The sequence below is a fragment of the Dryobates pubescens genome, chromosome 1 (assembly GCF_014839835.1).
Source record: "Dryobates pubescens isolate bDryPub1 chromosome 1, bDryPub1.pri, whole genome shotgun sequence".
Taxonomy (NCBI): Eukaryota; Metazoa; Chordata; class Aves; order Piciformes; family Picidae; genus Dryobates; species Dryobates pubescens.
In genome coordinates, this window is record NC_071612.1 from 11,980,897 (window position 1) to 12,006,196 (window position 25,300).

General features: G+C 42.7%; 1 protein-coding gene across 9 annotated transcripts in view; it reads right to left on the reverse strand.

The window, feature by feature from the left end:
* Positions 1–25,300, reverse strand: part of SLC6A6 (solute carrier family 6 member 6) — a 56,204-nt gene that overhangs the window by 19,179 nt on the left and 11,725 nt on the right. For 6 of the 9 annotated variants that reach the window (XM_054161460.1, XM_054161467.1, XM_054161445.1 and 3 more), the window contains 4 exons: positions 11,756–11,995; positions 11,051–11,185; positions 8,418–8,652; positions 2,516–2,648 (listed from right to left, as the gene is read on the reverse strand). In XM_054161460.1, the coding sequence (XP_054017435.1) occupies positions 2,516–2,648; positions 8,418–8,652; positions 11,051–11,185; positions 11,756–11,984 (732 nt within the window). In that variant the 5' untranslated portion in view covers positions 11,985–11,995. Of the gene's footprint in view, positions 1–2,515; positions 2,649–8,417; positions 8,653–11,050; positions 11,186–11,755; positions 11,996–24,791; positions 24,849–25,300 lie in introns of all 9 variants that reach the window. The other 3 variants (XM_054161426.1, XM_054161418.1, XM_054161404.1) reach the window with 1 other exon arrangement.

A 25,300-nucleotide genomic window follows, 5' to 3' on the forward strand; every position in this document is an offset into this window, starting at 1 on the left:
TCTGTGCTTGCTATTTTTTTCCCCCTATATATATATCAGCCAGGCTTATGAAAAATCAGTTGTTTCTTACAAAAAATATGTTTAGAAAAGTTTAGGAAAGATGTTGACTTGCTGGAACGTGTCCAGAGAAGGGCAACAAAGCTGGGGAGGGGTTTGGAGCACAAGCCCTAGGAGCAGAGGCTGAGGGAGCTGGGGTTGCTTAGCCTGGAGAAGAGGAGGCTCAGGGGAGACCTTATTGCTCTCTACAACTACCTAAAGGAAGGTTGTAGCCAGAAGGGGGCTGGACTCTTCTCCCAGGCAACCAGCACCAGAACAAAAGGACAGAGTCTCAAGCTGCACATAGGGAGGTTTAGACTGGATGTTAGGAAGAAATTCTTCATAGAGAGAGTGATTGCCCATTGGAATGTGCTGACCAGGGAGGTGGCGGAGTTGCCATCACTGGAGGTGTTTAGGAGGAGACTTGATAGGGTGCTTGGTGCCATGGTTTAGTTGATTAGATGGCGTTGGATGATGGGTTGGACACGATCTCGAAGGTCTCTTCCAACCTGGTTTATTCTATGCTATTCTATGCTTGAGGTATATCCAGAATCTGAGTAAATGACACTCAGAAAGCAGCCTTTGCATTACAGGTAAAGCTTCTCTCTGGTAGAGCTTTTAAAATCAGCATGTTATCCAAAGCATGAAAACATCTATTCCTTCTCCTCATGAATTCATGTTTATTTGTCCAATACACTACTACAAGATTTAAAAACTATGTCTTCCTCCCTGCTTCAAGCTCTCCAAAGAGCCATTAACACGCTGGAAAGCAGGGAAGTGCTATAAACAACCATCTACTAAAGTAAACTAGATTTCTCAAATAATTTAAGTCCTTCATTAGAGTTTACAGTTTACTTTTGTTTGACCCCAAAGTTAATGGAGTCAACCAGAGACCCTCCACTGGTTTTGTTGGGCTGTGGCTCCACACTCACACGATCTCAGCTGCTGCAGAGAGGAGGCAGCGAATTCCTACCAATCTCCTTGTCCTTGAAATTGAGACCATTTTGCTGGATTTCCAGCAAACACACATTTTTAGGTAACTGATCTTTACAGACTTGTTTTCACCTATTACTTTACAGGGGTTTGAAGTAAGCATGCCACAGAGAGCTTGGAAAAATCTCTCAGCATTACCACAACCTCTACTGAGCAGACACCAGGCTTGCCATAGAGCCTGCAGAAATGTGTGCTGTCACTTGGCTACTGCAGGAGCTTTGTGTATTCACCCCTACTGTAAAACTTACACAATCACCTCATCAGGTCACATCAATCAGAAGCAACAGAGAAGCAAACATTTTTGTCAATTTATGCTGTAGAGGTGTGGAAGCTATTGTTTAGGGCAAAGCTGGCTGGAGTCCAGGGTAAGGCAGCAGCATGATTTTAATGAGGCTTCATGATAAAAATCACAGAAGGCAAGACCAAAATGACAGTAAAGTAAGTAGGTTAGTCAACAGTGGAACTAATGAGGTCTGGTTTCCTATGGAGTTTTTTCTCCTGGTTGAGCCTGCGATGTGTAACAAGGTAAAAAACTGCTAAAGGATGCTTTTTTTGTAGTTGAGGCATTTGCAATTTCTCACTCCTCCTGACATCTTCAGTGCCTGAAAAAATATGGGTTCACACTGTGTCTTTTTTCTCAGGTAGGACGCTATTGGGGTTGTTTCCTTTCACCTAGCTGATAAGAAATATGTGGGAACTTAGAACCTTGAGACCTCTCTACCTCTCTTAGACTTACCTGAAACACTGCCTCAACCAACAGGTTTGAAATCTAGGAACTGCAAATATGCAATGGCTTCAAAAGCCTTTCTCTTGAAAATAGGTTTAAAAGCATTATTGTATGCCAGGGGCAATAATATCATGCTCCATGTTGTTAAGTGATTGGTCAAGATTTGCTGTGGTTCACCTCTTGCACTGGAGTAAGATGAGGTTCAGGAATTACTTGACTGTTATCCTTTAGAGAAAAATATGATTCTGAAGAGCCCACGATGAGACTAAAACCACAAACTATCCAAGAGCTCTGTTAAGGAGAGTGCTTCTAAATGAGTACCTAAGTTTAGTCTTCTGTGTCTAAAAGAGCTCCTCTCTAAGTGAGAGGCATTTCAAAAATGTTAGTTTCCACTGACTTAAAACATCCCTACCACAGCTATGTTAACATCCACCCCACTGCACTGAGAATGAACTTGGCCAGTATGAGAACAGGGAGTGCAGACAGATCACAGGTCTAAGACATTCCACGCTCATGATCTGCATCAGTGGGATGCTTCTCCTGAGAGAGGCAAAGAGGTACTCACACCATGCTTGTACCTGCTTCTTGATGCCATTCCAGTAATGGCTACTTGATTCATAGGCATTTCAGGCAGTGGTAATTTCTCTGAGTTGAATCTGAATCCCTCTTTCATAGTAAATATCTCTAAGAACAGCATTACTTGGTATTCCTAACATCTGCTAACTGCAATGATTATAAAAGGTGTAAAAGAGCACTTACTTTCCCAGTGGATTTGACTCCTTTCCAAATGCAGAAGAAACATATCACCCAGACAAGGAGAAGACACAGTGCTAGATCCCACTTGATAATACCAATATCTTCAATTCCTGAGGACAAGCTCAGTACATTGCGCCTAAATGTTTGAAAGGAAACAAAACAAGAGAGATGCAGGAGCTCAGCTGATGCAGAATCTGTTGTGATGGTTGAGATGCATGGACACTCCTGCCCTTTGAATGCTGCTTGCTAAGTCACCACAGAAGCTGCTTGCTTCTGTAAGTAAAGCTGAGCTGTGCAGCCCCACATCTTCCCTAGGTGCATAGTACTCTTTCATTTAATACATTGCAGAGCATTTTATTTGCAACTGTTTTTAGCAGCCTGTGACCAGGCTGAGATAAGAAAGTGTGTTCAAAGTACTGCAGCTTTCACATTTGCTCCCTTGAAGATGCAAGACCAACTCGCCCTTGCATTGCCACAAACCCCAGCTCTGAAGTGGTATGACAGCATTGCACATGATGTCTCCAACATGGACACTTGCAGCTGACCTGCATCTATGTGTTTCTCCTCCTTTTCACTTCATTGGCAAGACTGCCACAAGAAGGAAAGGGAAAAAGCAGCACAGGGACCCATCACAGCTGGTAGCACATATGACCCTTAATGGGAAGGTCATGAGTTCAAGCCTGCAGTGGGCAGTAGTGTCCTCCCTACTCTAGTCATGAGGTCTGTGGTGACAGGTTGGACTCGATGATCTTTGAGGTCTCTTCCAACCTTAGTGATACTGAATGATACATGGCTTTTAAGGGTGAAGGCTGGAGCCACTACCTGACCTCCCCTGCAAACAAACACTGCCCTGGTGCACTCTGTCTGCCCTCAGCACCACCCCCACCAGGGTCTTGGTTAGCTAACTCCAGAAATTTGGAAAACTTTATTCTGTCACTCAAGTTAAAAAAGAAAAGATTATTTTTAAGCTGGGTCTTAATGGAGCAATATCTGACCACCAAAATACACTATTCCTGAGGGGAAAAAATTCATTAAGGCTTCTCTCCTTTGGTAATTGCCATGGGTCACCATGAAACACTGATTTAAAACCAGCTTTTTAATTTAATGCAACAGCCACTGTCCTTACACACTGTGATACTTTGCTTGTCAAGTATACATGAAAGATCAAACTTGTTTCTTACTTAGCTAAACTTTCTCTGCAGGTGAACCTTCTGAACTCCGAGGAGTTTCTGCAAGATTTTTCTTGAGTCAAGAGATGTTTGACCTCAATTACAACAGAAATGTCTTGCCCCAAGACTAGAGAAATAATCTTGCTACCTAACAAGTGGTTAATTAAATGTTACTTTCAGACAGCTATAAAATAAGTCACTTGTGAGTTGTGGAGAGCCCAGAGCGCAGTAGTCTGAGGTGCTGAACCAGGGTCAGACCCACGAGTGTAGGGTGTGGAGCTTTGCCTGTGGATCCAGCACAAGACAAAGCACTGTGGTCTGTTTCTCTCCAGAATTAATCTTCTTTCTTGTTGTCTTTTTTTCCTCCTTTCTCCCCCCCGCCGCTATTACCATGGAAATAATAGCAAATGAAGTCACTGATGGAACCTGTGCAATTAGTTTTTGGAATAAAACCCTGGAATGACCAATTTAATAGGACTCAAACCCTCACCCATCTGTTTTGGCCTCTCCGTTTGCCAAATTCACTGAAGATTACCTGTGTGAAATGTGCACTCACACCGAAAGCTTTATTCTCTCTGAACGTGTGTGTATTTTGTTATGGCAAAGGACTAATGGCACCAGACAGGGTTAAGGCTGCCCTAATCAGCACAGCTATTCAACAGTTATGAGAAACCCCTCAGTAATGAATATTTGGCATAAAGTTGCCGTCCTGGTCCACCTGAGCCTAAAGAAAGCAGGGGGAAAAACCCGCTGTGCATGTACAAAAGAAGAAAATACATTTATAAGATGACTAAGTTCAGCTGCAACCTTCTATGGTTTAAAAAAAAAAAAATGAAATGGCAATTTTCCAATCTAAGGAGTAGATCATATTAAAAAAAAACACAAACAACAAAGCAACCTATAGAGCTGGCTCTCAGGAAGCCGTGAATAATTAACTGCAAATGCTTGTTGGAACAGAGAGCTCTACTAGGCATTCAGCTAAGGCTTTTTTGCTTTTTATCAGGGAGCTGAAAGCAAGTGGTCATCTTACCTACAGTTTACCCCAGGAATACCTTCAAGCTCTTTTGGAGGGTACCTACTGAAAGTCAGGTATGTTACCTGTGTCTGGTGAGTCAAGCAAGCACAGCAAGAGCTGTACTGGCTTGGTCTGTCCTAGGTTATCCTACCTCACCTCACAATGACCAACTGCTTGAGGAATCTGTTTCATGACATCTGGAGGTGTTCAAGAAACAAGTCGATTTGGCACTACAGGACATGGTCTAGTGGTCATGGATGCATTGGGTAGAACATTGGACCTGATGACCTCAGAGGTCTCTTCAAACCTTAATGATTCTATGAAATCTAACCCAACATATTTTTCCAGCAAAGGTACTCAACCTGTATGTGTGATATCCTGAAAATTCAAGTTCAGGAAGAAGCAGAAGCCAGGCTGTGCTACTAGCTCTCCAATTTCATTGCACAACTCACTGCTTCTTAGATTCAGCCAAGTCCACTCACTAACTTCATGCCATTTAGGCATGAAGTTGTGACTAATTCTAATTTACAGTCTTGATGCTGTCATTAACTGTCACTCATATATAATCAATGGGACAACAGGCTGGGGCTGAGTTTGGTGTAAACAGGAGTTCTTGAACCCAGTTCATGCACCAGTATGCTTTAGTGATGTGCAATATGGCAATGTAATAGGAGCCATTACTGGTGCTAGAACATAAACAAAAATAAAATGAGTAGAGTTATGCAATCCTTGAAGGATATTCCAGCTCATTAATCAAGGGAACACAGACAGGACATTTCATACCAGGAAAGATGAAGCACCCTTTCATGTTGGGTGGACAAGAATAACTAACAGTAAAGAAATTGTACCAGATGACTGTCAGAAGGACAATAAGAAACAATGTTTAAAACTCTCAAGTTTTCCCCCAAAGGCAGAGACAGCTGCCCTAGATTTTGTTTGGGTTTTGTGTTGCTCCCTCTGGGGTTCCACGCCATTAGCATGTGATGGTCTTTCTTGGGATTTTCATGGATAAAGTCTTCTGATTACTAAATATTTATAAACACTTGGCCAGCAGCAAACAATCAGAGGTTTTGTTCAACCATAATTACCCCATGACACTTACCCCTTATGTATTAATATGTGTTTAAACCTCTAAGGTTTTGGGCTTTAAAATAAAATCTTCAGAAATAAGACCTGAGGCATGTGATACCAAGAGGTAAGTCCCCTGATACAAAGCCAGATTTGCTTAACCCCCTTTTATTGCTGCTCAAGTAAGCATGTGATTTGCACAGAACATTAATCCCAATGAACTGAAATGTCAGGCTGTACTGTATGTCCAGCCAGGCTGAGAAGGACACGCAGTGTTCAACATGAAGGGTTAACACATCAATGTGGTCAATTATATCTGAGCAGCATTAGTTTTACAAAGCAGCACTGATGAGGACACTCTGTAAATGTCCCACACTACAAACGGTCTCGGGTTTCAGAAACCAAATACTCGCAAACCTTTGAATTAAATCAGAATTAATCATGCCACGAAGCAGATGGATGTCTTCAGTTAAAGACTATTTATTGACCTGTCCTTTAGATGTGGGAAGCTGTCTGGCTGGCAGATGGCATTGCCTAGGATGGCAAAGTACCTGAAAGTTCTTCACATTGTTTTTCATTTCAGCAGTATAAAGACCAGTAGCACGCTGGGGAAGAGCCAGGGATACTAAATGGTTGCACCATATAAAGGCTATGCTACTTTAATTACAGCAGGGCTGCATGATCTCTGCCCTTCCTTTAAGATGCCAATACTTGTTTATGAAGACAGAACAGCTATTTTTAATACTTCTGTAAGTGCCATGGGTCCTGAAGTCAGCTTGGTCTGTTAAGGGTAGTTTTGCTCATAATGCAACTGTGAGCTGTGGGCAGTATGTCTGTATTAGCAGGATTACAGAGCCAAACTCCTCCCTAGCAGGACTCCAGGGAAGAGTTTAGTTCACGACATTTAAAACCATTATATGAGGACAAAAGTTAAAGTAGCTGCAAAGTGCAAGGAAAGCCACCTCAGAGAGCAAAGCAGTGAGCAACCTTTGCTCTGGCTATGCTACCAAAACAGTGAGATCAACATGGAGAGAAGGGAAAAGTGCTGTGAGGATCAAGGATTTGTCCTCCAGCCTCGGGCACCTTCAATCTGACTACATCTGTTAGGCTGAGTCTACAGGATTTAGTTCAGCTTGCAGGGGGTTTTGAGGACAGAAACTCGGTAGAATTCTTTTAGTGGAAATCTGATTGAAACCTCCATCTTTAACTTGTTCTCTTGGGGGCATTGTTCCCTCCAACCCATGGACAAGCTGCCCTGCCTTAAGGCCCTTCACCAGGTACCTGCTGTGTTGTTACCCATGGAAAGCTCTGGTGTCCGCAGAAGTTCTGGAGCCTCCACTGTTTCCTTTACAATCACTTTTCCAACTCCCAGCCCTGTTTCCTCCTTCTATGGCATCTCCAGGGACACAATTTAGCCCATTAGAGGGGTGGAAACTTCTGGAACCTTCTGGGAAAGTATCTGTCACTCAGCATGGAAAGGCAGTGCTCATGACACCCTAAGGACTGCTCCCACAACCTGCACCCCGTCTCTCCCAACGGTTACCAGTGCCCTTTGACAAACCAACACATCCAAGATCCAACTGCCCTTTCTATTTCGGCTCTTGTGTTAAAAATCCTAGCACAGTTCATAAGAATATTTTTTTTTTAAACCCAATGCATGCCAAATATCATCAGCAGGAACATAATTCCTTCTGGGTATTGGCTGACACTCCTTTTTAAAAATAGAGAAGTAGGTAGAAGTTGATCGGGGACCAAATTGGACTTTAAACATGCTGAAAATGCCAAGTTGAGTCAGAAATTAATTCTACTTCTAACTGACTGATTGAGCAAGAGAAGGGGGAAAAAAAAAAAAAAAGAAAAAGAAGGGAAAAAAAAGTCTTCCTAAGCTACTTGTAGATCCTTTGGATCTGAGTTTTGACACCTATATAAACACACAGAGGTTTGAGGTCATGCCTGTTTAGAAATCAGGTTATGCAATACAATTCAAATCTTGAAAAATAAGAGAGGACTGGGAATAAGAAGTTCAGGTCTGATGAAATCCAGGCACCTGGCAAAAGAGAGTCTCCTCACATTGCACAGAATAATGATATAACAAAGATGACCTGAGAAACCTACAGTACAGGGCGACATTCACCACCTCTGCCAGTTTTATTGGTGAGGTCAATCCCTTGTTTTGCTGTTAGACTGATAGGAGATGTGTTATAGCTTCACAAAGTGCACTGCAAATGCTAACAGCTAGGGAAGAGGGAAAGGCAACCACAATGAGGTGATTTATCACTGCTTCCATTGTAAATTCTTGCTACCAGGGCATCTGAATTGACTTGTTTCTGTTCTCATGCTGCTTTTCAATCATCCGAACCACGAAGGAAACAAGCTGTCTCCCAAACCAGAAATTATATGGGTTTATAGGGCTCTCTGTGCACTCTAGATGAATGCAGTCATACATCTAATGCCTTCCTCCACTGCACCCAGACTGACCAGTCTGTCTCAGGATGGGTGAAAACTGCTAGCAAACAGTGGTCAAACAACTGACAGCTGGGGGAATTTTCTTTCCTTATCTAACATTCCCCATGGGACTTCCTTAAGACCTCAGGCTAGACCTCTGGCATGCCACCAAAGAGGCCCAAAGGCACCATGAAAAGGGGGTACTTACTCCCAAAACTCTGTGACAGGAGAGGTGAAGTTAGTGGCATTCAGTGATATCCAGAGTGTTTTGTTCTTCCTGAGAGTGTCTTCCACACAGGTCGGCGTGTTCCACTTCTGGTGGCAGTGTGCCCATGGCAGGACGCTCTGGAACGACTGGAACAGGTAGTAAAGTCCCCAGGCCAGGATCACGATGTAGTACACGTTCAGAAGGGACACAATCACTATGGAAGCATAACCAATTCCTGGCAAGAGAAAAGAAGCGTATACAGACATGACAGCTGCTTCTTGCTAGGGTACCTTGTCATCTTGTGGAACTGGTGCTATCCCCACTGCGTCATGGATTTTATCCTGTTCTGCCACACTGCTGATGGAAAGTCAGCATCACAGGATGTTAGGGGTTGGAAGGGACCTCTGGAGATCATTGAGTCCAGCCCCCCTGCCAGAGCAGGACCATATAATCTCAATAAACTCAACTCAGCTCAAATTAATCACACATAAGCACAGACCTGCCACTGTCTCTGACCAGTCCTGGCAGCTGGGGTTGAGTTTCTGCCTATGGTTTGCTGACACTGGAGGGAAAGTGGACAGGATGTATACCCAATTTAACACTAACACAGCTATTTCAAGTTTTAGTAGAAGAAAGTCATCATGCTTTGGTTATTTGGGAGCCAGACCATCTCACTTCTTCGGTCCCTATGTGGGCAACATCATTCACACCACACTGTCTCCTAAGAAGCTTCCTTGGAGGCAGCTAAGCTGGGCAGCCTCTGTTACCACTCCTACTTTTCAACTGTTCAGCCCAGTGTATGTACCAAAACCAAAATAATATTTTGAGGTAAAAAGGAAAAATCCAGAGCTATCAATATGAAAGCTGCTGCTTCTGCCCCTACTTCACGTGTGAAAAGGAAGCATGATACTTGTAGCTGTTGTGGTTAATTAGATCAATGTTTAACTCTGCTATCAATATTTGATGATAAAAAATGTTCCTTGTTTGTTTTTAAAAACAAGGTCATGGGCAGATAAGGGCAAGTCCTACACACCTTCAGGAGATGGTTGAATGCTGTTCCAGTGGAGGTTTTAATTAACCACCACCACAGTTCTCCTCAGTCTGCTATCTCAGCTGTAGTTAGGCAGTTTATCTCCACCAGCAGATTCATGCTATGACTAAGTCAGAAGCAGTCACTATTATTTTTTTTAACACAAAAATGAAAGGACTCTGGAAAGCCACCCTTCACTGAAAATGCTCTAGCTCCAAGAAGGCCACAGTTTGCAATTTAGGAAAAACAAGTTAATAAAAAAGAAGCCAATTTCCCTTAAAAACTTAGAACAGTCTCTTACAAGAGGATGAAAAGCCTATAAGGTTTCCTTTAGTACCCCTCTGACAGCTACCCCAGTGATACCTGCCTCATATTTTACAGATTCAAATCTTACTGCAGCAGGAGTCCTTGCCACTGGAGATTATCTTTATGCCAGGTGAAAGCAAGTGCTATTTATTCTGTACAGCTGCACTTTATTCAGGATATAGAGCCTGTCACATTATTAGAGCTACAGTTTCTCTTTATGGGTGCCTAGGACACTGCTATTTAAACAAGGAACATTCCTTCCTCCTCCTCAAAAACATAAAGGCTTCATAAAAGTGGGAGGAGGAGGAAGAAAATGGAGCTAAAGCTGCACATCAACTTCAGCAGCATTCTGAGGATTCAGTGGGAGTGCAAGCAGAGGAGAAAGCCCTCCTTCTGCTTAGGGTGACATAAGGTGAAAGAGATGCCTGGAACAGCAACCGTGGCAGAGCTAGAGATGCATCAGCATGAACTGCCCACTCTTTCCAAGTGGGATTTGAAGAGTGCTGCTCTGTTTAGTGCAATTATTCCTCATGATTCTGCCTGTGCTGCGTGGTTGCAAACGGCAATCTCTACACAAGACACATGTCCTTGGTAATTTTTCTAACCTGTGTTTCATTTTTCATTCCAGTTAACTTCCAGAGCAGCATTTGTGTAATTCCTGTGAACATAGAATCAATAAGGTTGGAAAAGACCTCAGAGATCATCAAGTCCAACCTGTCACCCAACACCTCATGACTAACTAAGCCATGGCTTCAAGTGCCATGTCCAATCCCCTCTTGAACACCTTCATTTGGTCTTCAGTAACAACCAACATGCCCATTTGCCAGGACCTCCTCAGTTATGATGAAAATCTTCTTCCTGTATCCTACCATAGAATACCACCCAGCTTTCAGCTGTATCAGTTACAGTGGGATGATGTCAATGATAAGCTTTCACATGGCAGAGGGATTTTGGTTTCCAGAGCAGAATATTTTGAAGATGCTTTCACTAAGGCCACCTAACCTTCCAAAACAACACTTTCTCTGATACCTGTGAACAAAGTGTGCCTTTTTAAGACATAATATGCAATTTCTTTCCTGTTTATCAGCAGTTCTGACAGTTAGCAAGACGATAGCATCAAAATCAATACCTTATTTTGTCCTTTAAGACTCTCTGACTTCTACCTTTCTAGGAACCAGTATCATACCCTCAATTGCTACAGCAAACAGCTGAATTAACAGAGATAAGGGGACTAGTGTTGCTGCACGTGGTTTACAGAAGCACCTTTAAGCAGTAAATCACAAGAAGATGTACTAACCAGTGAAAATAGGGCAGATCTTTTCCCAGCATGTAATTCCACCTTCAGAGGTATACTGTCCTAGCACCACCTCCAGGAAAAACACGGGAAGACCTCCCCCAAACAGGAAAATGAAATAAGGTATAAGAAATGCACCTGTTGAGAAAAATGTGATAGTGCAAAATTGAGATTAAGTGAGTCAACTTGTGCAGGATAGTCTATAAAGTGGTAAGAGACATGTACAAACAAAGAAACATTTGGCACTTCAGTGTCAGTGTATAACAATCTTCTTCTGAGGTGTTTTTGCTCATGGTGTCTGCAAGAGGAATGGGCCTGTATATACAAGGGCATTTTCTTACCTTCTTTAAATGAAAATCTGCAATAACAATGGGGTTAAGCACACAACAGTTTCACATGGCTCAGAATGCTCTTACTCTGAAATCCCCTGGCCTGGAATTCTACTGCTCTGCATTAACAGCTGAATATCTTTTGGTTAAACTTCAGACTCAACTGTAGCAGAAGCATGGGATTTTAAATTGCTGTTGCTTATCCCTAATTAAGTTTTGACCAAAAAACCCAAACTATTAAGAAACAAAATAGTATCTCCCGAAGAGCAGTGAAGCAGGCAGAAAACAGAGGTCTGAATATTCTTTTCAAAAGCTGGAGGAAGGCACTGTAAAATAGTAACCATAAGACAGAGACAGACTGAAAGGCAGAGATGCTCACCTCCGCCGTTCTTGTAGCAGAGATACGGAAACCGCCAGACGTTGCCTAAACCAATGAATCCCCCAGCCACGGACAGCAGAAAGTCAATCTTGCTCGCCCACTTCTCCCGCTGGGGTGGCTTTCCTTCTGCCTCGTCCTCAGGCCGTGTCCCTGGGCTCTTGCCGGGGGAAGGTTTGAGGATGTCCTTGTGGAAATCTTTCAAGCACTGAAGCTTTTCCTTTGTTGCCATATTTCTGCTTTCTACATAGAGAATGGGGGGGGGGAACAAACACCAACAAGCCTGGCTTTATTAAACAGTTTTTACCTGCAGATCTCTCTAACACTGCAAGAACTGTTTAACCAAACTCATTCCGTAAAAACCAGTGCCGTTTATCAAGCTAAGATATGAAAATACATTTGTTGCCTTCACTGATAAGGAGAGGTGAACCACTCCTAGACTCTGCAGTCACCCCTCTATGACCAATGCAATGCCGGGGATAGCAAAGGTTTGACACTGCTGCCTACCTGCTGGCTGCAGACAAAGGTGTATAAAACCTCCATTGGCACCAGCGAATCAGTTTTTTCTGAGCAAGTTTCTCATCCTGTTTCCATGCCCATAATAAGGTACAAATCACTGTATTTGAATCCTTTTCAAACATTATAAGAGGAATACAGCAGGATAGTAAATCTCACCCTTCCAGATAAATCCCATTCCTCCATTTCCCAATAACTCGAACCATCCTGTATCACTTACTGCCTGCACTTTCCTTTCCCTGAAGTATTGTAAACCTTTCAGGAAACTACACATTCATAAAAACTGTAATGGAAAGACATTTGTTCCAATCAGCCTGCAGGAGCTGAAGGCATCTTTTCGGTTTATTCTATTTTCAGAAGTGTGCTGTTTTCCCCTGACATCAACAAAGGGACACAAATAAGCCTTTATATTCAATTATTGGATTATTGCCTTACACTCACCTATGCAGTTGAGCAGTTTGCCAAGATTGATGGCTCCTTAGTTAATTAAAAAAACCAGTGGCATGAGACCCCTGATGCAAAACCCCAACCATTAAATCACAGCTGATTTTATATGTGCTTTAATGGTGTTCAAAATCTCATGCATTGTGTAGAAGTGGTAATAGAAAGAATTACTCCAGCAAGTGCCATTCTATTTCTGAATTTCCTAATGAAAACAATTTAAGAATAACTTGCAGCTTTTAGATGAACTCAGATCTCAGGTGTATGAGACCAACTCATTCTGCACATAACTCAAGTGACTTTAGCTGGATCTGACTGGTTATCTTTGTATAGTGTTTTGATGCTGAAAAGCACATGGAATTTTCATCAGAAGCAGGCAAACCAGCGAGTTTATTCCAGACCACAACCATTCCCTGCTTCCACATGTCATTATGGCTGCAGAGTCACATAAAAAATTGCACTACAGATTATGCCACTTGATAGCTGCAAGCCTCTCTTGTACCTGCTTGCTGGTTTTGATCTCTAACCTGATTTAGGTTGTGTCAGTGACCTGAGACCTGCATTGACATTATCTGTGCAGGAAGTTTTTAATCTGAACATGATTTGAGACAGATATGCATCTCTGTACTCGTCAATCTTTCCACCCACCATGGAAGAAGTTTCAGAAGGCTAACATTTTCACAAACCACAGCAGCTTGATGTTTGCCCCACTGACATATTGGTGGCCTTTGGATAGCAGGTATTGCCACACCAGCTGTATATCAGGACATGATCTAAAAATTGACTTTAATCTTGACAGTGCTAATTATTATGACTTTCTACTGGTGGTTTTTTTTTCCAAACAGGCCACAGCTGACTGCACAGAGGTGATAAGAATAGCTGCAATAACTCCTGGTCAGCAGCAGAGAGAGCTCACAGAGGGAGAAAATTAATCACAGGGTGAGGGATCATCATCACCCACCTCAGGGGTATGAGGGCAGGACACATTCCTCTAAAATATCGCCCACTGGTTGTTGTTAGAGACGTGGTATGAGATAATGTAGTGTAGTAACTGAATAAAAATGGTAGGGCCAGCTCTACAACAGCCTTTAGACACCTGGTTGCTTTGGGGGAATTCACAACACCTAATTCATGTTCCCGGTACCATGCATGGAGATTTACTGAGGTGCCTTCAAGAGGGATGCACAGGAGCCTTAGTCTCCCTGGGACATCTGTATCTCAATCCAAGCTCCAAACATGTACCACCTTGCATCATGCCCTGGAGTTATCTCTTGACTGGGGAGTGGGGGAGAAAAAAAAGTAGGTGCAACATCTTTTCTTCAGAGAGGTACCTACAAGGTGGCTGATCTGCTCTCACTGCAGCAGCACCCAGGCATGGAGACAGCCCAATTTCACTTTCTTTTCCTGTTTGTGCTGCTTGAATCCCTATCTTTCATCTGGCAGGAGAATGTCATAACCATCAGGCAACAGTCTATTCTAGGCTGAGGAATGGAGGGTATTTGGACCATCTTTCATAGCTGTTCTTCCCAGGGGTTACAGGAACACTCATCAACAGAGGAAGAAAGTGTGCAAAGGAGAGAGTAACTCATGCCTAGAGTTTGGACTATGCTCTTGTTTTTCAGACTCTATTTTTTTGTGAGCTGCTGGGACAGCCATAAACCTGCTCAGTGACACAGAGATATGCAGATTGCTAGATCCCTGCAGGATTAAGGTCTGAAATAGGAGTTCAGGTGCTCCCTGTGGGGACTGATACTGGAAATACCCCCAAAGAGAACACTGGGCGCATAGGTTACCTTTATGCCAAAAACCCGAGGGACCTACAGACATTAGCCACCTCTGAGATTAGAAACTCTTTGGAGATTGCAATGGTTTTTGCAATCTACTTTTCTTTCGTGACACACAGCTCTTTATTTTCCTGCCAGCTCTAATCTTCTTGCCTGTGGATTTACTTTGACTCAGGTGTTACTCAGTTCTACCCAGAATTTGCAAGCCTGAGCAACTGATTGCATTCTGTAAACTCTAACTCTCCCTGGAACAAGGTGATCACCCTGTGGTTTGTCCTAATTACCCACACACAGGGTGTGAAACCTCTTCAGACTCCTACATCATAACTGTGTGGGACTGCATTTTAAAAAGGGATTTCCAATTTGTCTTAAGGCACCCCAAATTAATTGCCATGCTTGGAAACCTAATTTACTGAAGGTAAATTTTGGTTCAGTCTTAGCTGGAGTGTGAAGAGGGATCGTGTTCTTTCTCCTAAGCCCACAGATGACAACTTCTCAAGGTCAGGCCTGATTTTGGGGTGGGCCACTTCACCATATGAATGCCAAGGGATGGGCCACCGTAACTCTGTGGCAAGTCACCAGCTCTCACTCGTGGAAGCACAATATAGTACCTATTTAATGCCTGCACAAAATTAGCATCAGCCCAGTTTTACAGCACATCTCTTACCCACTCTTGCTCAACTCCCAGTTGTGTTTCAAGGGCCGGCAGCTGTGGCTGGCAGGCACGTAAGTACCGTCCACTAGTACCATAGGAATTGACGCTAAGCGGCCACCTGGGACTGCGGTCCCAGCCCATGTCACGTTCAAGGGATGTTGGATTTATCCCCCTTTGCTGCCAACCATTGGTGTCCACCCAGCCATTCCCAATTACAGGAACTGTCTACAAAGGCTGCAAGGGTGGGGGGTACGGGCGATTCTCCTTGGCGAAGAAAAGCCAAGAAAATTAAGTTTGTTTAGTGAAAGGCATTGTCTTTTTGCTTAATGGGGTTGGAGTTTCATTTCCTTTAGTTATGTCCCACTGGGTGAGGTTAAAATGGCTCTTAAGGGAAATAGTCTGGCAGAGATGCTGAAACAATATGTTGTCACCACCCAGGTCAGAACCAGAGAATAATAGGTTATTTTTACTGTATCACTTAGTGGGGATGGTATCCGAGATCTAAGTCCATCTGATTCCCCCAAGGAAATACATTGTAAGAAAATGCTCTTACAAGGAGTGATCCAAGTCTGAGGCATATGTCTGCCTCCCAGAGACACACGTCTGCCTTCCAGGAGCCACATCTGCCTGTGACAGTACCCCCACCAGGAAGCTTCAGATGGCCCCAGGAAGCTCTGGCTTCATCTGATGAACTTAATATGGATTAAAGAAAAAAAAAGCAGCAGTCGAGCCTGCTGTCTACAGTGTGCTACTAGGCTGAGTCCATCCAAACAGCTAAAGCCTGATTCAAAAGTAAGGAGAAAAAGGATCCAGACTGGGTCAAACTCAGGATCTGCTCTCACATACATTGGTACAAACCCTAATTAACTGAGGATGATGTTATTGATTGTCAAGCTGATGCTGCTAAAATGTGATGAAAATAGAACATGAAAGTAAGCATGGGCACCTGCTCCCCAGTACAGCCAGAAGAACCTCAAGGGCTCCTTCTGCAGGAGAATTATGTGTCTGCCCATGTGCCTGATGCAGAAATTTCCCCTGCAATAACCCAAGCTCTCGTGTTGCTCTCCATGACCATCTTTGGTGCACAGCTGAAAATACCAAAAGATTAGCCATAAGAGAGGGCATTCCCAGCCAACTGGGCTTGGGCTATCTGCTGTGGTACAGCTATCATATCTGCACACGTACTGCCTGTCCCTCAGATAACCCATACCCTTTAAAAAATACTGGCACTGAAATATAATCCTTCATAACATGCCAAAAAAGAAGGGCTACAAGAGTGGGGGAGGTGCTGGGCAGAAGGATCAGACAATGAGAGATGCAGATGGCGAAGGCCACCAGCACAGACAGGACCTGCTGGTTATCAGGACACAACTCACACTACTGCTGAACCACTGACTTGTTTGTTTGGTTTTGTTTTACAGACAAACCCATGGATTACACATCTGAAAACACACTGATCAATTTCTGCTTTAGGATTCCTGTAACAATCCACTCCAAGCTTCTCCTAGCCAAGGACAGGCGACCAACACAGGGTCAGAGCACAAATTCATTGTGGATGCTACCTAATTTAAAAGTCTTTTAAAATTCAGTCTTCAGAACAAAGGTTTTCCAAATGCTGATGGAAAGATGAAAAATCAGAGACTGCCTGTATGCACAGATATTTATTTGTAAATATTTGTGTGTGCCTGGAGAAGAGGAGGCTCAGAGGAGACCTTATTGCTGTCTACAGCTACCTGAAGGGAGGTTGTAGCCAGGTGGGTGTTGGTCTCTTCTCCCAGGCAACCAGCACCAGAACAAGAGGACACAGTCTCAAGCTGCACCAGGGGAGATTTAGGCTGGATGTTAGGATAAAATTCTTCATAGAGAGAGTGATTGGCCATTGGAATGGGCTGCCCAGGGAGGTGGAGGAGTCATCATCACTGGAGGCATTTAGGAAGAGACTAGATGGGGTGCTTTGTGCCATGGTTTAGTTGATTAGATAGTGTTGGGTGATAGGTTGGACTTGATGATCTCAAAGGTTTTTTCCAACCTGGTTAATTCTATTCTATTCTATATTGTCTTGTCTGAAGATCAGAAACCACAGCAAAGGAGCTGCTTCTTTCTTGGTCAACACATCAACCTTCAACAGGGATTCAACATACTGAATGAATGACTAGAATCATAACTGAACATTTCTAGCTCCTTTTCCATTAGAAAACTACAAGCAAAATACATACTCAAGAATGCCTCTGACCTTACTAGGAACACTGCCTGAGGAATGACTGTATGGTGCTACTGCTGATTTTCTGGACTATTTTTTCAGGGTGATGTGTATCACCAATACTTTTGCTTTCAGGGACCCTTTTCAACTAAGTTCAGCCTGTGCAGACTGTATGTCTTGGGCTTCTAAGTGCTCTCTCCTCCTGTTCTGCCTCAATGACTTTTGAAAGAGATCTGTTTATCAAATTATAATCAGTTTTTCTAATCCTGCTTTAGCTCACTGCTTCTTTAGGCTTTGCCACCTCTCTTATTTTTCTGCCTTTTTTTTTCATTCTGTATCTTGGAAATCCAAGTCAACTTCCCTTAGAAAAGAAATGAGCTTTTATAGATCTGCCAATCTATTTGTGGGTTGGTTCTTTTTTGAATTATTATTATTATTATTTTATATTCATAAATATTTCAGACTTAGCTGCCCTGATTGCTGCATCAGAGCTGCTCTTCAAATAAGCAGCTTCCATTCTCACTGAGGGCAATGGAAAAGCTGTTACTGATTTCAACAGTAGTAGGTCCCAAATAAGACTTCATTTATTGTGTTTGGCTCATTTCCTAGGATTACTTGGAACTTTGAAAGCTGTAATTCTTGATGTTGACAGCTTTCCCTCCCTCCTGGAGCAGTGTGGTTAAGCCAATCAATATATGATTAAAATAAACAGCCCCTTGACCAAACTTATGGCTTCAGCACAAGTCTTTCTGACCTGCAGAAGAAAAAGCCTTTATGCTTGGCAGCCCTTGAGGCCACAACAGTATCCAAAGAGCACCTGACTTCATTTATTGTCCCTCACTCACATCCCAAGTTCTTTCTGCATCAATGAACAAGATACTACATTTTCTGCAAAACAATAACTCTGCCTTTGTTGCACACAGTGACTCTCTTCTTCTTGAAAATGCCTCTAAAATTCCCTGAACTACATCTCACTGTCCTTTAATGGATTCCTCTTTTTCTAATGACTTTTCCCTGGGTAAGGGTACTTAGTTATTGAAACATCTATCCATTTGTCTTTTCTTCTTCCTCGGTTTTCCCTTCAACTTTTGCCATCTCCCTTCTCACTTCTTCATCATTTCCTTTCACCAGTCTTCTAAGATTGACTGGAAAACCTGCTACTGATTCCCCCCTCCCCCCCCAGGAGCAAAATGCACTCCTCTATAAAGCTGAAGTCTATTCTGAAAGGAAAGCTCAGGGCTTAATGCAGTTTCTTTTTCAGCAGTTGTGGTCTGAACAAAAGGTTGGGTTTTTTTCCCCAACATGCTTTTTTTTCCTCCCTGTTGCTTCCATTCATGCTCTTCAAATGCCTCAAATAGATACAGCACAGAGCTGTTACAAAATCCTGCATCTTTGCTCAGATTTCAGCAGCAGAAAAATCTACAGTCATGTTATCACAGTAGATGCTCATTTTGTTCTGCTTATGTGGAAGAACAAAGTAGTTACAACTAAACCCAGAACAGGAGGAAATTAAAAACTCCTTTCTCATTGTGTGCTGGAAAGGAGGAGAATGAGTATAAACAAACACCAATAGGTTTCAGAGGGAACGTGACCATGATCCTAAACATAGGGGCTGAAGTGAAGGTCATGCTTCCCAGCCTCAGATGGACAAAGCCTGGCTCCCGTGTGAGAGGGCTCTGGGCAGCCCTGGCCCCCACAGTGGTCACTGAGAAACAGAATGGGCTACAGTGAAAACAGAAGACTGGCATACTGCATCACACTGGTTATGACCCCATCCCACCAAACTCCTCTGTAGGCACAGTGTCTCCTGTATCTCAGTGCGAAACAAAGCATCTTGCACAGGAGATCTATGGTCCTACTGCTCTGTCCCCTTCTCAAAGAATAAAGGTCAAGAGTGACTCTTGCAAAGAGGACCACAGGGAAGGACAGCCTGAAAGCAAAGGTTGGCAATGGCATGGACAATGAAAGAAAACTGCTCATTTGTTGCACACTATATAGGTAATTATGTGTGGGAGAACATCTAGTTAACATGTGGTTTTGTTCACGTGAAGCTAACTGCTGACCTAATGTAATGCCTCTGGGCATGCCAGCTAACAGCCTCCTGACTGTCAACAGGGTGGAAGGCAGCACCAAGCTCTTTGCTGCCTTGCCTGCATACTCCCCTGATGCATAAGCTCTCCCATTCTGAAAGTGACAAACCAGTAATTGCCTGGGTGACACCACCTCTTGAAGCCCTTGCCTTTAAGAGGGCCCTTTAAAGAATGCCACACCACTTGGATATACTGCTGCAAAGTGAGATGCTTTCCAAGTGAGATGAGCATTGCTGAGAAAGATTAAACAAGCTGTGTGCATCCTCAGCTCTTCATCCACCTTGTATCCTGCAGTTACACAACTCTCGACCAAAGAAACAAGCATTTTCATATATTGTTTTCAGTTCTGGAAGTCTGCTATTGAGTGGATTGCAATTCTCTAGCGAGTCTTGGTGTCAGTTAAGCTAGTTCTACTGCCACAAAGAAACCACCTTGACATCTTTAAGAGATGTCCCTCATCCTGCTGTCAAAAAAAAAGGGAAAAAAAACCCCCATTAAAGCCCACAAAGCTTATGAACTTGAATAGTCAGTGGTGTGCATTGTGCCTATTGAATTTTTGGCATGTGATTAACAAGGTATTGATTCAATGTGACACATCTGCAAAGCAATTCTGAGGCACATTAATATCTCTGCACTACAGTAACTGAGCAGTGCCCTGGTACAGAGAAGAGAAACAACAAAGTGCTTGTTGTTCAGTGAAGTAAATGTGGAATAAAATGTATTAATTCATTAGTTCAAAGTATTTTTTCCTCGGGGGGAAATTATTCCACTGCCATCATTTCTTTTTCAACTAATTCTAAATTTAGCCTTAAATTTACTGAGTACTAATTCTAGAGGTCAGGGCTTTCTTGTAAAAGAAGATCACTGCACTTTTCCAGCATGTTTTCCAAAGAAGTGAAAAACTGATATATGTGGAAGATTACAGGGTTTTGGGAAAACAAGCAGAGTTTGTCGTGCCCACAAGTGGCTTTGATCAGCTTTGTAACCAGCCTGCTGTCATACCTGCCTAGGCCACCTTCACACAGAGTTGTGTTTTTACCACCTCTACCCATTCAGCTTAACTTAAAACAATAACTGAGGACAGATTTCTATCCCACCTGTGGCAGCTGTTTAAACATGTCATATAGTACCTTATTCCCACAAATCCAGATCCCAACAGCATGGGTGGAGGAGAACAATCCTTTCTTCTTCTTTGTCCTGTGCCACATCAGCATAACACCTGATTATTTTTTTTCTGGAGTACATTAATGGAAGGAAGAGTTGTGCAACACAGCAGTGGGGGTGGAAAGCAGCCAGCTAACTTGTACCAGGAAAACAGCTATCACATGCAGGCAGTCAGCAGAGTTAGCCCATTACAGGGCTGTAAAGCCTGAGAAGGTTATGAAGCCCCGAGGACAGAGCCAGGAACTCTAAAACTTAATGATAAGAGTGAGCTGCTTCTGATTTTATTCTTGACTTCTCCTCTATATTGGCAGTAATTATCAGCAAAAATAGGAATCAGTGATGGAAATGGGCAGTGGATTTTTACGACGTGGGGCTAATGTGGAGTAACAACCCTTGCCACCAATCCTTGGTGCTTGGGTGACTGTGGTGCTCAGCCAGGACACCACTGCCCACAGCCCTTCAGCCATCAGATTCCCTACACAGCCTGTGTTTAATTCACTGTTGTTGTTTTCTTCAGGGAATAAAAAAAAAACAACAAAAAAGGAACAGAAACTTTAAGCATATGAAGTTTCACACAGGAAATTAAAACTCCTGACAGGGCAGAGCAAAACAGAGCGTGGGGGGTTTCTGCAGAGGATATGCTAAAAGAAGAAGTGGCAGGGTTGATGAACAAGCTCACAGAGAAGGCAACACTGCAAAACAGGTTGGTGAACTGTAGACTTTCACACATCCAAGAGAAAGCAGAGCTATGTAGACACTATGGTATTTATTTGCTTTCATGCAGCTGGTGCCAGGTGCTGGCTTACACGGCTGGACACTGGCATGTTTTGTTTAATCTCAGAACAGCCTTGGCTCAGTCTCCAGCTGCAGCTCCGTTCTCTGAGCTTCCATGGCTGGCCAGAGTCACTCACCATGCTCCTGGATGGCATTTCAGAAGGAATACTGCTATGTCCTACAGTCTCTCCATGGGCGGTATTTTGCAAGTCACAGCATTTTGATCACTACCCATCTGTTTTGAGGGGCTCAGCTGGAAGTAAAACCTTTGGTATTGACCACTAAACCGATATGCTTTTACATATGACATGATTCAGGCTGATTCCCAGTCAGAAGAATATTTTCAGTTCCTTTTTGCCATGAGCATCTGACATCAGCTTTCACACACAGAGAGCTGCGCTTGTTTTTATGTCGAGAGAAATGAAAACCAAATACTGCCAGGACAAATACTTCATTTTTCCAAGGAAACTAATATATAAACCACTTCTGCATACCATGATCTGCAAAGTGCAGAGCACACACCAAGCACAAACAAAACCCTGATCCCACACACCACTTGGACAAAAGCCCTCCGAACTCACCCTGGAATTGCTGCCTCCAAAGGAAATTTCTTAAGAGCAAGGCTGACACCAGTACAAGAAACAAGTATCCACAGTCCTACCTTTATAGCAGTGTCAATCCCACAGGCTACAGGCACTTGCTTTTCTGTTGGCTTTTGCTGGTAAGCACCCCCAAATACAGCATGACAGTATATGAAAAGCATTAATATTTTTTAATCTGTCTCTTATCTGTTCAAAGAAACATCTGCTGACAGTTTTCATTGCAAGTTGTTTTTATAGTCCTAGCTTAACTACTGTAAACTCAACCTACTCCTGTTAACCAGTGAACAGCTGAGGATCATTCTAGAAGCCATTGTGGCACATTAACCTTTAATATCCAAAGCTGTTTCCATCAATACTACAACTGTTTGGTTTTTTCCATGCACAAAAGCTAATTACAGACAGGTGGGAAACTGTTTGCAGTTCCACCATAAATGATGGGTACATGACAAACAGTTGAGAAAGCCATAAAAACCCTCCATATGTAAACTCATGGTAGAAAGTGAGAGAACTTCCTTTGGTTTACTTTTCTGAACTTCTGTAAGGAAGTGACAGGAACTCCTCAGAGTTTTACAGAAGGAGAAATCCAACTTATTCAAAGTCAGATGTATGGCTTTTAATTCCTCATGGGAATGTTATCTATTACATTTGAGTTGTAGTCTTATAGCCTGCAGGATAAAGGATCTTTAACCCAGCTTAAATAACAGTTCTGCTATCATACTCCCTCTACATGGCAGACCACCTCTTCACACCCCAAAAAGCAACTTCCTAAATCATCTTAGGAGGGTCTGTACAAGGAGAGGGAACTGATGTAGTTACAGAGGAGGGAGGGCAGCAACCACCAGAAAAAGTACATGAAAGCAAGTCTATCCTGTTAAGTCTTGATTTTAGAAGATCCTGCCTTGCATAAAAAGGGACAACAAAGGCTATTGATTGTTCATATTTACCTTTTCCTCAGTTCACTACAGTAGCCCCATTTGCAAACTTTACTTTTGATGAAGCTTGATAGGAAATAAAGTGTTTGCAATAAGAACTATGCTTCTTGTTGAGAAAGGAGAGATATGGAGAAGGGAAAAAAAAAATCACCTTATCTTGGCAGACTTAAAAGAGCAGCTCTATAAAACTATTGCCATGTTTCTTTTTCCTAGGAACTGGGAGTTTCTTCCATCTTATTTTTAATAAGGGTTAGGTGGTTGTTGAAAATTCCCTACTCTGATATGGTGAATCTCAGCATGGGTTTGCTTTCTTTCAGCAGAATTAAAATAACATTATTCTGACAATGGACATTTTTTGGCTAGCATATGGGCTAACCCATGAAAATTTGCTACCCTATGGAGCTTGCAGACGCTTCTCTGCATGTCTGAAGCTCTTTGGCAGGCAGTTGCAGGGCTGGGAAGGCATTTAGCTAAGGAGCAGATGCTCTGTGCAGCATTAACTCCCTCACATGGTTACAGCCACATGAGGAAATCAGCATGTATCAGCAGAGCAAGGGCAGCTGGTGACTTGCTAAATTCTAAATACCCAAAAGCTCTCTTCAAGGCTGCTAGAGAATGAGACTTGTAACTGAATGGGGGGAAAAAGGTGATCTTCACTTTTAAAATATTTACCATCCTGATATAATAATGCATCTAGCTCTTCAACTGGTAGCTTCAATCAGCACTAAATGATGATCTAAAGAGATCTCAAGTGAGATTCTGGTAAAAAATTCCAATTCATTTCAGAGATGCCCAAATTTCATCTACTAATTTCATCTGAGATTATCACTTACATCTTGATTTTGATCCTATGTGAGTAAAACTACTGTAGCTTCACTGACATTCAGAAAGTCACTCCTGTTCTATGCTGGTATAAAAGAGAGTGACTCCAGTGGGGAGCAAGGAGTTAATGGCGCACACAACACCATGACTGAAATAGAACAGGAACTGGGTATTAAAACAGAATCATTAAATAATGTGGGTTAGAAGGGACTTCTGGAGGTCACACAGCCCAGTCTCTTGCTCAAAGACAAACCAACATCAAAATCAGACTGAGTTGCTGATGGCATTATCTGGTTAGAATTAGAAAACCTCCAAGAGTGGAGACTGTGCGATAACTGAGCTACTCGTCCCACTGCTTCACTCCTCTCAGGGTGAACAATGTCGCCTTAGAAACAATCTGAATTTCCCTATTGGACAAAGAAAGAAGATGAGGAGGAATAGGGAGAACAGGATTAAGAGAAAATGAAAAGACAATACCAAAGAGAAGGCTCAGTCTTAATATTCTGATACCACACACATACAATAGAAGTGATTGGAGGGGAAAAGATACAGAGGGTGCGTGCAGTGGGTAAGTGCAAACGGGTAAGCTCCAGGTTAATTACAAAGTAAGCAACAGTCCCTGGTGGCAGAATATCAGACAATACCCATGTTATTGTTGGAATAAAAACATTCCTTTAAGAAAGCCAAACAAAAACCCTACTGAATGTTACAATGCATGCCAAGCAAATATTGCTTTCCACAATGTGTCCTGTGACTCACTGTGCCACAGTAAACTGGCATATGGTGCTCGTTCAGGGTATGTAACTCACATTCACAATAGCTCTAAAGAGCTAATAGTTACTTGGACTGTAGTTAATTTGGAGGGGGGGGGGGATAATTTCTTCATGGCAATGCAGTAAATGTCATGCTTATTATTGTGTTATTTTATATATTTTAAAAAAATAGGTAACTCTTTTAGTGGCAGGCAAACATGAACACCTGAGATCTCTTGTATGCTAGATAAACCAAGTCAGACAACCTCTGGCATGCAAAAGCACATAAATAATTGGCACATACTACCTGTGGTCTTCTGGGTCCAGATCTGCCTGATGCCAAGAGCAATCAACTCCTTTTTGGCTGCAAAGGATAGGAGGGCACTCAATACCTTGCAGAAGGCACTCAGTACCTGGCAAAACCCAAGCTTTTTGTGTGCCAGCACCCCATGGAAGAGCAAACCCTGAAGCATCTATGACAGAAAAGGTTCTCCTCTCTTACGAGGGAAGGCAATGTCCTGGAGATACACAGAGCCATCTCTCTGTAAAGTGTTGAATTCTCTCCCTGCCAGGGGAAGGTGCACTTCCTATGCTTACTCTGCTTAAAAAAACAAACCAGCTCTAACTCATTGGATCTCAAAGGTCTCTTCCAACCTGGTTAATTCTATTCTAAGTAAGTAAACTCTCTTACTTGAAGGAGGAAAAAAAACCCAAACAACAAAGCATCTATCTTTCATTGATTCTATCCAAGAGCAGGAGGAGACTATAAATCCAGTTTTTACAGTTAATAAGACATTGGAGATGCTTAAAAGCAGG